General features: G+C 54.5%; 3 protein-coding genes across 3 annotated transcripts; 2 read left to right on the forward strand and 1 right to left on the reverse strand.

Annotated features, from left to right (window-relative positions):
- Positions 1 to 180: 180 nt before the first annotated feature.
- SODALDRAFT_329186 (hypothetical protein) lies at positions 181 to 1461 on the reverse strand. The gene is made up of 4 exons (XM_028610869.1): positions 1315 to 1461; positions 974 to 1097; positions 795 to 883; positions 181 to 723 (listed from the first exon to the last, which is right to left on the reverse strand). Exons 2-4 carry the CDS (start codon positions 1080 to 1082, stop codon positions 331 to 333), a joined length of 591 nt encoding a protein of 196 aa, XP_028462784.1. The 5' UTR covers positions 1083 to 1097; positions 1315 to 1461; the 3' UTR covers positions 181 to 330.
- Positions 1462 to 4157: 2696 nt separating this feature from the next.
- SODALDRAFT_321068 (Phox-like protein) lies at positions 4158 to 5305 on the forward strand (the record flags this gene model as incomplete). The annotated part of the gene is made up of 3 exons (XM_028609592.1): positions 4158 to 4799; positions 4924 to 5102; positions 5242 to 5305. The coding sequence occupies 3 exons, from the start codon at positions 4158 to 4160 to the stop codon at positions 5303 to 5305; spliced, it is 885 nt and encodes a 294-aa protein (XP_028462785.1).
- A 4262-nt stretch (positions 5306 to 9567) lies between these two features.
- On the forward strand, positions 9568 to 12565 carry SODALDRAFT_329189 (hypothetical protein). The gene is made up of 2 exons (XM_028610870.1): positions 9568 to 10824; positions 10981 to 12565. The coding sequence occupies exons 1-2, from the start codon at positions 9981 to 9983 to the stop codon at positions 12207 to 12209; spliced, it is 2073 nt and encodes a 690-aa protein (XP_028462786.1). The 5' UTR covers positions 9568 to 9980; the 3' UTR covers positions 12210 to 12565.
- The last annotated feature ends 301 nt before the right edge of the window (positions 12566 to 12866 follow it).

A 12866-nucleotide genomic window follows, 5' to 3' on the forward strand; every position in this document is an offset into this window, starting at 1 on the left:
AGCTGTCCAACACAAAGTCATCCCATTATTTTATCTGGAATATCCGATGTTGGCCACCTGTCTCCACGCCTTGCAGTCTCCCACTAACTCCGAGGAAACCTGGACAACAGAAAGCCCAACTGACAATAGACATTAATCAAAAAATAAGCACAACTCGCGAAAGCAAAACGGTGCGCTTACCCAAGGATGTGCTGCCCCCGCGTATACTGGTGGTCGATAGCGCTTGACCACCGACCAGACTAAATAAAAACAGATGCAAAAATTACCCGCAGCACACATATGCATCTTGCTTTCCTTCCCGCACCCAGCTCCGTTGCGCATTCTGTCCCCTTATAGCATGATGCCAAAGCCGCCAAAGACGGCGCTGACCAGGACAGCGAGGCCCATGCCGCGGCCAATTTCCATGACCGACGCAGCCGAGTCGTTGTCGTCATTGTTCTCAGAACCCGCCAATCCGGTGAAGATGCCGTCGTTGGCATCGGCTGTGCTGCTCGGCGTCGGCTCCGAGCTGGCCGACGACGACGAAGTGACATTGACGCGCTCGGGGTCCTGAGCACCGCAGGGGTTCTCCTCGCGGCATGCGGCCGCGCAGGCGTTGTCGTCGCAGGCTGCGACGCACTGATTTCCCCATTCCATGCACATGTGATACGGAAGCGTCAGGGAATACTCGGTCATGTTGGGCCTGTTGGAGTCTCCGCAAATACAGCCGTAGTTCAGCGCGTCCTGGGGGCAATAAGTTCATCAGTAAGTCGTCAATTGGCAGGCTTAAAAGGCGAGGGGGAAACCTGACGTACCGGATCGCAGTCGTTGACCACGGGCGGGCGGGGATCGGTCTGCTGGCAAATAAACGGGCACGTTCGCCTCTGGTCCTCGCACCATCGGACTATATCACCGTCAGCTACAGTCCTCCTATGCTTTCCCTCGTTTCCACTTTCTCTCTGTTGTTTCCGGGGGTGAGGCGGAGCTCCCGTACCTCTTGTGGATCTGGGCACGGTGTCTGGCTCGACCCAGTAGTCTTGAGCCGAGACCGTGGCCACCACAGTGGCAGCCACGGCGAGGAAGACGCTCTTGAAAGATGGCATTTTCGAGATAGGGTTCTGGTGCGCTTGTCAGACGAAGATTATAACGTGAGATGTGTTATAGACAGTGTTGGGTTGTATTGATCGTGGCCGTTCCCTGGTCGACAAGCCAGAATTGTGCTCGTACTGCAGCATTCCAGGTGAACCACCCAGGGCAGTGCCTGGGGATGTGCTTGGGAAAGCCCTTGTCGAACCCATGCCAGTCAGGAACGTCAGAAGGGCGGCGACAACTTACAAGGCAATGAAGATATAGGTGGTGGCTGAGGGTAAGAGAATAGGGATTTGTCCGATGCGAACGGGGTGGGAAATTAACGAAAGAAAAACGGTAATTAGTAACGAACGGGGGTAAAAAAAAAAAAAAGCAGTATGAATTCTTCAACGAAAGACAAACGGATTAAGAAGCCGTTGAAAAAATGAGAAAATGCAACGAGGGGAAGCGACAGCGATAACGACGATGGCGGTCCAGCCAGGGAACGAAGAAGAGCGAGCGAGTGTCAGAAGAAGGTTTGGTTGCATAATAAAAGGGGATGGTCTCAGCGCTATCTCCCGGGCCCCGGGCCCCGGCTCACGATAATTACTAACTTGCCATTTGGCTTAGCACCCCACAGCGAAAAACGAGCTTCGCTTCGGGCAGTGTCTCGGCCAGATGGTTTGGTTCGGTTCGATCTCCCTAGCTCCTTGTATTACCTTTCCACCACGTCCTTCGGACTCTCAAGTCAGCAGCATCATATCACGGTCTTGGTAACAACAATACCGCCAGCAGGAGAAACCGTAAGTATTGAAGAAGCATCGTCTATTGTTCTTATAAATCCAGACAACCATCTACGAAGGTGGTGTATACTTCCCTGGCTTTAGGTACTCCCGTCCTTGGTATAGACGAATACGAAGTTATCTCAACGCTGGAGTACATGTTATGAAGCCAATCGTAGCTCTCAGGAGATGCCAGGGTGCGGTAGAGATCAGACCGGGGGGAGGCACCAATGCTCCGTATTTGTTAGTAATTCATACTTCGTAATCCACGCTTTACAGGTGGTATTCAGATGTAGCTGCTACTTCGTAGTAAGGTCGCAATAGCGAGTCTGATATGGGATATGGATGGGACGAGATAAGACGTCTTGGGCCCGGACGTTTTGATATCGAGCCTGTAAAAGTAGAGTCATAATAACGAGTAGCGGTATCCCGCATGTCCCCTGTTCGGGTATCCCGGCGACGTCAATACTATTTAGGATAGGTTTGCCAAGGGATCCGAAATTAGAGTCTGTGCCCGTTATGCCTAAAGTCCCGGTATATCGTGAGATCGCGGACCCGGCGACATTAGTATTATAAATTGACTAAGACGTAGGATTTAAGAGTAATGCGAATTCCCTTTATAAAAGCCTATTTACGAAACCGATTCCTTAACTAGAACCTAGAATCTTTATCTATCTTGTCGCTGCTATCCGAAGTAGGTAATTAAAATACCAGGACTACGGCCACTGCTTCCCCGCCCCTAACGCGTGCTATTTCTAAGCCTGACTCCACTTTTACGGGCTCGATATCAAAACGTCCGGGCGCCCTAATCCTCCACTCTGCTTTTCCCGCTCCCAATTCTCGTCTCATCGCAATCCACACATAGATTCCCCATGACCCAACAGCATCTGTCATGAGTTTGAACCTAGATGATGAAATCAAGAGATCTACAGTATTAACTCGACAATATATGACACCTACACGGGCAAAGTTTCTAGCGTCTTCTTAGGTTGCTTTCATCATATTCCTTGGCAAGGATTAGCGACGCGATGCAGTGCCACTGGACACTACCCTATCCTTCGCCATCGATGGGATCGACTTCTTGAACAATCAGGCGATGCCAAAGGCCTGAAACGGATAGGTCGGACACGTTGGGAATACGAATAAAAAAATGAAACGGAGACAAACTCTCTAGGTATGGACGAACGGCTATCGTCGTTACAGCTGGGCTACGGAGTAGGTCCGAATAAGTTGGGCGTAGAGGCCGGCTCACTGAGCATTGCGACCTCGCCGTTTAAGTCCAACCGTATTCCGCTAGCTTTACGGGATGCTATGCAGGCGCGTGGTATACCTAGGTTGCCGCTACTAACGGCTCGCGAGTGTCTAGAAATCAGTCAGATGCTGCATGACCAACCCCTCACATGTATGGAGTATGTCATGGATTCTCTGAGCATGGTCCCAGATCGTGATGACGCCGACACGAAGATACCGGTCACGAGGAGGATTCGAGAGTGACGTGGAAGGAGAATAACAGGGAGACGAACCACCGCGGCTCGTGTCGCCGCCACACCCCCCCTTTGCTCGGGATACGTGGATGATATTTGCTTACCGAGCCACGGGTATATTCTTGACTACCTATTCAATCCGAGACAGGTATCACTTTTACCCTGGTACTTAGCAGACAGCCACAGAAGGATTTCCATGCAGAGAAGAAGTGATCAACAGGAACACCGTACGAAGTATCATCCAAGACCTGGCTTATTATCCCGACTGCCTGCATCGCTCCATAGCTGCATCGCTGTATCGCTGCATCCCTCCATCCAGCGAAGATAAACGTTGCCGAGGTACTTCCGAAACTGAAAGAAGTTCACCTCGATGGGCTCCCTTGATCACGACCAGATTACGTACAGCTCTAACCACTGGTATTCCCCTCGTAAAAGTCCTCCTGTCATCGTCAACGAAGTGCGGTTCGATGTATTCAATCTGACCAGTTGATACCCGAATACGGGATATGACATTCTAGGACTTGCCCGAAATGGAGAAATGGTGGCGGATGTGGATGCCCGGCAGAAAGCTTATGTACAGAACAGAGCGTTCCTCCGCAACGCTCCTCGCGGTCTTGGAGAAAGAAAAGGTTCTGGTATGGGTGCAGAAGATGGGAATAACGACTCGGCACTCGATAGGTCGATCCTGCTTGGATATTACCTAAGGTAGTTCGGAAGTCGCACGTCGCATTTCGCTGAGTAAGCTGCTCTGGGGAGTTGGAATGTGCCCTCCCTCCCCGCGACGTTGAATTGTCAAGCCTCCCCACATCGCCCCACGGTTGAGGCGCATCGGCCGCTAGCGACCATGTACGGACAAAACCCTCGCGAGGACGTTGCTGTTGTGGCAAGCCACAACGAAGCGGAACGGTTTTGGACATCGATTGCCACAACAACGTCCGCCCACTACTCGCAAATACGCGGGCAACGCCGGGCAGACGAGGCAGAACACACACCTAGCCCGCAACTAGCTCTCCCGCATGGATTCATGGACTCAGCCGTCGACTCCGAAGTCCCAAGTGCTGGCAGTGGGCTCTTGTCAGGCGGAGCGAGCGACCGGCGCCCTGACACGCGCACCCCTCGGCCCTCAGAGACGAACGGCTCGTCGCCACTAAACGGCGGAAATGCGGCCGACGTACCTGACCATCATGCGAGCGAGGACTCTATCGAGCCCTGGCTGCCGGAGACGAGCACCCCGGCGTCCGCGACCGCTCCGCCGCCATACTGGTCGCGCAGCAGCAGCAGCAACCCCCACCGCCGGTCCCCCTCGAACATTTCCAACATATCCACGGAGTCTTCTTTCCCTGCCGGAGCTATCACCATGCGCGACAACGAGGCTAGCGACCAAGACGAGCGCAACAAGGCGTGCTGGGCGAAAAGCGTCGAGATCACCGACTACGTTGTCGTCAACGGTAGCACAACGGGAATCGGCGCCTTCGTCGTCTGGAATGTGAGGGTTGAGACCTTGCAAGTCAGTTTGCCCGCCCCCAAAGTCACAGCCTCATGATTGGGAAACACCCCGCGAAACGCCTGAACGAAGCGCGGTGATGCAAATGCTGACGGGCTCGCTTTAGGGTAGTTTCATGAACATCCGAAAGCGATATTCTGAGTTCGACGAGCTTAGACATCGACTTGTGATGACGTTCCCGAACTTTTCTGCCGCCGTACCTCCTTTACCGCCCAAAAGTGTCATATCCAAGTTCAGGCCAAAATTCCTCGACAAAAGGCGACAAGGCCTTCAGTACTTTTTAAAGTATGTTCCCACTTTCCCTTTCTCGCACGTTTTTCTTCAGCAGACGAAAAAAAGACTCCCCGGACCTCTATGCCCTGGCTCTTCCGAAAACGCCATCAACCTGCTCTAGGGTGTGTATGCCTTGCTGACCGGTTGCCAGTTGTATCATGCTGAATCCCGAATTTTCTGGGTCACCAGTACTCAAGGAATTTCTATTCTCGTAAATCACCTCCCCAGTCGAGGCCGTGCATGTACACGTAAGGCACAGCTTTTATAACATTCAATATCAACGATCCGCGGGGAGGCCTTCAAGAACACCCCTCACACACACACACTCTCTCTCTCTCTCTCTCAACAGGGAGAAAAGAGAAGTCTGACCGGCGGAGGCGGCAGTCAAATCGCGCACTCTCCATGCAGCTGAGGTCGGGCGAAAATGGGAACAACCTATCGGGCCCAACGTGGCACCATCGGCAAGGTCATAGCGCAAATAACGACAATATTTGAGTGGACGCTTTTGGCGATGCATGCCTCCAAGGACTTGGCAGATGCTGCGAAACTCCTGCGAAACACGGCGACTGCACGCTATCCGCGATGTCTAGGAGCTAATTAGTCACTGGCATTCGTACTGAGCCGTGGGAGGGAGCCCGCCCAGAAAATTTGTACCCGGGACGAGGGGCCAGAGTTCCTTGGCCGCCCAGAACAGACGCGAGTAGCCGCCTGCCACGCATCAAACTGGCGTCTTGCAACTGTGCTGCAGAGGGACCACTTGGGGCGTGCGGGATCGTCCCCCCAAAAAAGAGTGGCGAGCGTCCGGAGCTGACGCGTACGGGTGGTCTGTCATTACGGATAGATCCCACTCCTTCCGAGACGGCCCGGGCAACTATTACCTAGCTAATTACTACTATGGTCTCACGACCTTTGGATTGTCCATAATGTGCAGAGCTTTGCACATTCCGACGGTTTCTCAGCAGAAAAAGGGGATGAACCGATGTACATTAACAGAACGCCTGCACCGGCAGCTTCGGATCATTCCAAGTCTAATCAGGCATGATTAGTTGTTCACACGGGATTCGGACTTTATTGGCAATATATTTTCGGCCAACATCCCTTCCATCAGTCGTCTAATTGTTACGATACAGTCTCTGCCATTCCAGCTTATCCGTCATACTGTCATCAATGAACCGAACTGACAGCCAAGTCGACTGCCTTTTGCTCTGAGTTAGGAGGACATCTGAGTGGCTCGATATTCATTAGTCACTTGCTTCTCAGATAACCGCGACTCGGCGTATCACGACCATACCACGACCACGACGAATGACGCCCCGTCCTAGGGCTTTGAATAGCAGTCAAACTCGGGCCTCGCATCGCTATCCAAGCCGCTGTTTTCACTGCACACCACCTCTGGGTGTTTGCCGACCTTGTTTTGAACCAGCAGCCAATGACTTGGGTATTGGTTTTTTTCGTCTTGTTATTGATGCTCGTAGAGCGGGATACCCACTCAGCTTTGAACCTGCACATTTGATTCTCGTGTTCCCGTCCAGCTTAATAGCCCGCTACCGAACATCCACGCACAGCGCAACGGTGGCGCATCAGGTACGATCAAACTCCCACGAATAGGCCTCTCTAGCTTCACCACCGGGCTCTCTGCAGTATTCCTCACGCGGGCGCTTCTGTGGAACCACCCTGATCCTACAGATGCGAAAACGATAGGGAGTGGTTTAATTTTTTTTTTTGTCTTGTTATTTTTTTATTTTTCCTCTTCTTGCAAACCATTAAGCATCCTATTTACGACGTCCCGTTGCTTTCGGCATCTGTCGGATTCCTCTTACAAATTGCTGGACCAATAAGAAGGTTACTGTAGACTATGCTCTACACGTATGAAGAGCAGCAGGACCAACGGGATACCTTGTGCCAAGGATGACGTGTCCGTGCACATCCAACTCATCCAACTCATCCTCCCCATCTATCAGGTCGAGCCACCACCCTCCAAGTCCGCAACTTCCACCTATTCCACTGCTTACACCAACACGACTATCGAAATCTTTGGTGCCGTCGTCATCACCATCGTTGCCATCAACACTGGGACGATCCTCGGTAGTCGAACCGTTATGCAACTTGAATTCCCTGACCGATCCTCAATGTCCACCACTGGAGGCCGGGATAGCAAGGCCGGATTCGATCCTTTCCATAAAGGCGGTCAATAGTAGTTCCACCACCACGTTTACGACGAGCAGCTTCAGGTCGAGGAAAGAATACCTCGCATCGCTCATACCTCCATCGAACGAGGAGTTCCAGAAGATATATAACGTGCAGAAGGAGAAAGAGGCTCAGATCAAGACGAAGGCGAGGCCGCACAGGCGTCATTCCATGTTGCAGCGCGAGCCGGAGCGCCGCGGCGCATTGTCGCGATCGAGGTCACGATCTCGAGTAGATTCGACTCACTCTGGCGACACCGGGCGCAGTACGAGCTCCCAGGGATCCACGGTCAACAGAGCAGCCACAGTCATCCAACGGACGTATCGTGGTTACCGTTCGAGACGGGAGATGGAAGGCCTGGGACTCGATTCTTCCACAAGGTGGATTGCCGCCATTCAAGAAGCGCAATTCCGGGAGACGACCAAGCCGCGGCCGAAATATGCTGCTGGCTCTTCTGATGAGGAAGCGACGTATCAGCTCTCCAGGGATGAAGATTCCAACAGCCGGCATGGTTCCACCGCGAAAAAGAACTGGAAAAAGGCCGCCATAATCGCTCGCCGGGCGGGCCATGACGACCCGGACTCTGACTGGTCCTCCCCATCCCCGACACACTCCGACGGGCCCGAAGAGACGCGCGAAGAGCGGGCCGAGAGGCGCCGGCAGCGACAGGAGGCTATTGCCAAGAGGAAGCGCGAGGCGAAGATGATGGGGCTGCAATACTTCTTGGAGATGGTCGACTACAAGCACCGATACGGAAGCAACTTGCACACCTACCACGAAGAGTGGAAGAAGGCGGAGACCAACGAGAACTTCTTCTACTGGCTCGATTACGGCGAAGGGAGGAATATCGATATGGCGGCTTGCCCGCGCGATCAACTGGAACGAGAGCGCGTGCGCTACCTATCCCGGGAAGAGCGGCAGTACTATCTCGTCGCTGTCGATGGGGAGGGACGCCTGTGCTGGGCTAAGAACGGCGATCTTATCAACACTTCGGAAGACTACAGGGACAGCATCCACGGTATTGTCCCGGCCGACGACCCTACCCCGGCGTGGGCTGAATCCGAGGGCCGGGCTTGGACACTTGGTTCCGAACACGACGGTGCAGGGTCGTCGGCAAGCCGGTCTACCTCCTCGACGGAGTCGGCCCGCGAGGCAGAGCGAGCTGCCAGGTATGCAACTCCCGAATTCGACAACGCTCAGGGGCCACGGAAGGTGATGCACCTGACCGTGGGCACCGTCTTCAACAAGCTGCTGCGCAAATCCGTGCGTAAGAACACGTGGATCTTTGTGGCGGACACCAGTTTCCGGCTGTACATTGGGATCAAGAGCTCCGGGGTGTTCCAGCATTCGTCGTTCCTGCAGGGCAGCCGGATTTCGGCGGCGGGCCTGATCAAGGTCCAGGACGGCAAGCTGACATCGCTGTCCCCGCTCAGCGGACATTACCGGCCGTCGACGTCCCATTTGCGGGCCTTCGTCCGCAGCCTCAAGGAGGCCGGGGTCGACATGTCGAAGGTGACGATTTCCAAGTCGTACGCCGTCCTGATGGGGCTGGAGGCGTACGTCAAGACGCGGAGCAAGGGGAAACGGACGCTCGAGAGGCTGATGACGAGGAAGGAGAAGTTGGTGGCGCCGGAGCAGTTTGCTAGGCGGGAGGAGGAGGAGCGGGATAAGAGCGAGAGCGCGGAGAAGGAGAGGGAGGTACTTGAGGAGCAAAATGTATTGAGGAGGACGAAGTGGTTGGAGAAGAGGCATGTGACGTCGACGAGGAACAACAATCCCGAGCCTCCGGGGGTCGGGGGGTCCCAGAAATCGGGCGACGACGCACAGGGCGAACCTGAAGGGGTCTCTGATGACGCTTCTGCAATCCCTCCAGAGATTGAAGCTATGGTCCGGACCTAGAGATGGTATGAGAGACCATGGTTATGATCCTCCTATTAGAATTAGATACCCAAGGGCAGACGAGCACCTATCTCATTTGCGGGCGGAGATTCACCTTTAACTGGTGTAGATGAACGACTTTTACACTGCTATTATGACATTATTGCTCCCTTGCCCTTCCGATGTTCTGAGGCATAGTGAAGAGGATGGTATATCTCTTGTTATCAATACGCACTCTATTGACGGTTTCTCATGACTGATGACTTTGATGACGGCAAAGGCAGGTAGGTACCTAAGGCAATACCTTACCTATAAGGTACTTATCCAGATACGGATCTGGGGAAGGGAGCATTAAGGTACTTAGCGTAGCTGCTGCATTTCTCGGAATATTCTCTCCCGTGCAAGGCCTGGAGTGATACCTAGTAGTTTGTAACTATCACCAGATTCACCACCTCATTCCAGTGCATCAACTTTGGCGGGGTGCTCGCTTCCCTCTTTGGTGGCACGAAGTACTGTACGTACCTCTGTTTTCATCAAGAGACCCCAGCATCCCCGCAACCTTCAACCACGAACCAAACAAACAACTGAACCTTGACACTGGGCGCGCGCCACCAAGGGCGAAAAAAAGAAAAAAAAAAGAAAAAAGAAAAAAGGAAGCTGAGGCCAAAGGATAACGCGACACAAGAATCAATTGGATCATCGGCCTTCAGAACGAAAATTTTCTTACCGACAAAAGACAAAACCAATTGACCAACAAAAATTTCCCATTACGCGATTCGGACGTGACAGGAAAACGACAACCCCGACGGCGGGACCCGATTTCCCATGGCCGTCGTAGCGGCAGCGCCCATGGCACCTATGACGACCAGCACGCGCTCCAGCAAGAGGGCGGCTGCTAGTGGCAATAGGGGTGAGATGGGCAGCGAGAGAGGCCGTGGCCGCGCCCGCGGCCAGGCCGACCAGCAGGCCCAACCCATCAATATCTATCCCGCGTCTTCTCATCCTCGTCGCACGAAGCGTCATTCGAACACCGTCGATGGCGAATTGGGCGGTCCGGCTCCGAAACGATCCCGAACGGACGCGCAGATCATCCTCGAGACCCGCGTTTCGAACCCCGACGCGACGGAGACGGAGAACGAGGTTCCGAAAGCTGTGCCTGGCACCAGGTCTACTACCATCGACGCCGACGCGGTTGTTACTCTGGGTCCGCAGTCGCAACCACAGTCGCGACCGCAACCGCAACCGCAACCGCAACCGCAACCGCAACCGCAACCACGACAACAACCGCAACCACGGCAACAACCGCAACCACGACAACAACACCACCATCCTCCCGATCCACGTCACCACGAACCCGCGTCAAGTGTACCGCTCGCCGATGTGCGCCCTGCCAACACCACGGCCTCACCACGCAGCACCCGGGCCCCTTCGGCGGGCAGCAACAACACTTCGTCCCGGTCTCGGTTGACCAAGCACCAGGCCAAGGTGGTCGACGGGATACGTCACGAACTGGATCGCCTGCAGCCCGGCGAGAGCAGCGACGCGAAAGAGAAGGAGCAGCGAGGCGGCCGCAAGCTACGGTCCCAAGAGGCCACCCGCTTCAAGAGCGAGCTGTCGGCTTACTTCCCGGACTATGATGAGGTCATCGGCAACGACCCCAAGGAACAGCGTGCGTACTGCCCCCGAACCTACCCAGTACCGAGTACCGAGTACCGGTTGCCGTGCCTACCTTACTACCTTACGTGAGAGGCTTTACAAGCTACCTAGTCAGATATGCTGACAAATTTTGTTTTCTTTTCCTTTTCTTTTTGGGCCCCGTTCGTAGACCTCTTGAACATCGATACCCCGATTGTTGTCGTCGATTCGTTCCCACGCTATTACCAAGGCCAAGTGGTGGCGCCGCTCTTCACCCCATCCCCAGCCGATCCAACGCCAGCCCCTCCGCACCAGTACCTCCAACATGGGGAATACCCGATCCGCGGATACGGGGACGCTCTCTACGAAGACCTCTTCGACTCGCAGCGCATAGACTTCGACTTCCTCGGAAATAGCTACAAGGGCAAGACGCTGAACTCAGATCCCCTTCCGGACGAGTCGTACATTCCGGTGCATAAAAAGGCCGCGAGGATCGAGCGGTCCATACGGAATACGGAGAGGGGCCGCGCGCAGCATGAGAGGGACCAGATCGTCCGGCTGCTGGACGGGCTTCAGGGCCACGACTGGCTGAGGATCATGGGCGTGAGCGGTGTCACCGAGAGTAAGAAGAGGACGTTCGAGCCGGCGAGAGACCACTTCATCAAGGGGTGCGAGGCCATTCTGGACAAGTTTCGCCAGTGGAGTCGGGAAGAGAAGCGGCGCAAGGCCCTGAAGGAGCGTGCGCTTGCCGAGGCTGAGAAGGGGGACGCCTCGCACTCGGGGGACGATGGGGTTGCGAGGGAGGGTGGAGGCCGGGGGGGTCGGCGAAGAACCGAAGTGGCCGATAGCGACGAGGAGGTTGAAGAGGAGGGGGAGGATGGAGGAAGAGGAGGAGGAGAAGAAGAAGAAGAAGAAGAAGGAGATGATGACGAAGAAAAACATGACGTCTCGGAGAGGGGCGAGCCGGCTGACGAAAACGACGTCGAAGCCTCCGTCGCCAAGCAGCTCCGTGAGGAAGCAGCGGCAAGGTTGAGAACACCTGTCGCCAAAGCGACCACTCGGAGGCGGCCGCGTGTTGTCATTGCTAGCTCTGCTCCTGCGGCGGTGGCAACGGCGGACAAGGCACCTCAGGCGGCGAGGCCCACGCCCACGCCCACGCCCACGCCCACGCCCACGCCCACGCCTCCTCCTCCGCCGCCGCCGCCGCCGCGCGAGTTCAAGTCGTTTTTCAAAAAGAAGCACGAGCGCGATGCGGCGCTGAATAAGCACCGTCGCGCTGGCCGCCGCGTCTTAGCTTGGGGGGAGCCGATTCCGGATATGGGCGAGTATGAGTTTCAGCTGCCGGAGGAGTTGATGGACGAGGAGCTCCTGAAGGCGAGGGCCCGGAAGAGACGCCGGGAGCTGAGAAGCCGGCCGTGAAGAGATTTGACGGTGCTGCATTTTTTGTTTCTCTTCTCTTCTTTGTTTTATTTCGGAAGCATGGTATTATTGTTGTACAATTGGGATTCTGGTCATTGGAAGGGAAGGGAAGGGAAGGGATTGGGAGGCAGGCGGGCGTTCAGGTCTTTTTCTTAGCCACACTACGTGGTCTGTACCTTATTATAAAGGGTTATTGTTATTGGTACGGCATGGGCAGGAGGTACCATTGCTACACGTACTATGCATGGGTATCAGGGATATGGAATGGTTCCGGTCCCCTTGTAGCAATAACATTTAGACGGCAAATCTGGAGGGGGAGGGCAATGGCGACTGCAATATCAAGAGATGCATGGCAATGATGCCGTAACGTAAGGTAGTCAGATCGAACCTATGTGCTTATATAATCAATGGCTGCCGGTCCCGGACCGGACAGTCTGGGTGATTATTCATGCATGCGAGCCACTTCTACAAAGTACCCACCCAGTGACGACTGGACTGGCGACGCGCTCCCCTCGAACGTGGGAAAGCACGACTGCGGAGCAAGCTACCCCAGCTAAGGTAACTGCCCTCTGGGATAGCCTCAGCAATCACCAATTTTTTCTTGTTTCTTTTTTTTTTTCTTTTCTTTTACCGCCTCTTCTTTTGAACCTTGTACCA

This window comes from Sodiomyces alkalinus (assembly GCF_003711515.1).
Source record: "Sodiomyces alkalinus F11 unplaced genomic scaffold SODALscaffold_12, whole genome shotgun sequence".
NCBI lineage: Eukaryota > Fungi > Ascomycota > Sordariomycetes > Glomerellales > Plectosphaerellaceae > Sodiomyces > Sodiomyces alkalinus.

What these genes read in the sequence shown, in the direction of transcription:
- SODALDRAFT_329186 (XM_028610869.1), bottom strand. Translation starts at nt 1,082, where the DNA reads ATGCCATCTTTCAAGAGCGTCTTCCTCGCCGTGGCTGCCACTGTGGTG. An exon ending in CGTGCCCAGATCCACAAGAG is followed by an intron (nt 884 to 973) that starts GTACGGGAGCTC and finishes ACGGTGATATAG; the next exon opens with TCCGATGGTGCGAGGACCAG. An exon ending in TGGTCAACGACTGCGATCCG is followed by an intron (nt 724 to 794) that starts GTACGTCAGGTT and finishes TATTGCCCCCAG; the next exon opens with GACGCGCTGAACTACGGCTG.
- SODALDRAFT_329189 (XM_028610870.1), top strand. Translation starts at nt 9,981, where the DNA reads ATGGCCGTCGTAGCGGCAGCGCCCATGGCACCTATGACGACCAGCACG. An exon ending in CAACGACCCCAAGGAACAGC is followed by an intron (nt 10,825 to 10,980) that starts GTGCGTACTGCC and finishes CCCCGTTCGTAG; the next exon opens with ACCTCTTGAACATCGATACC.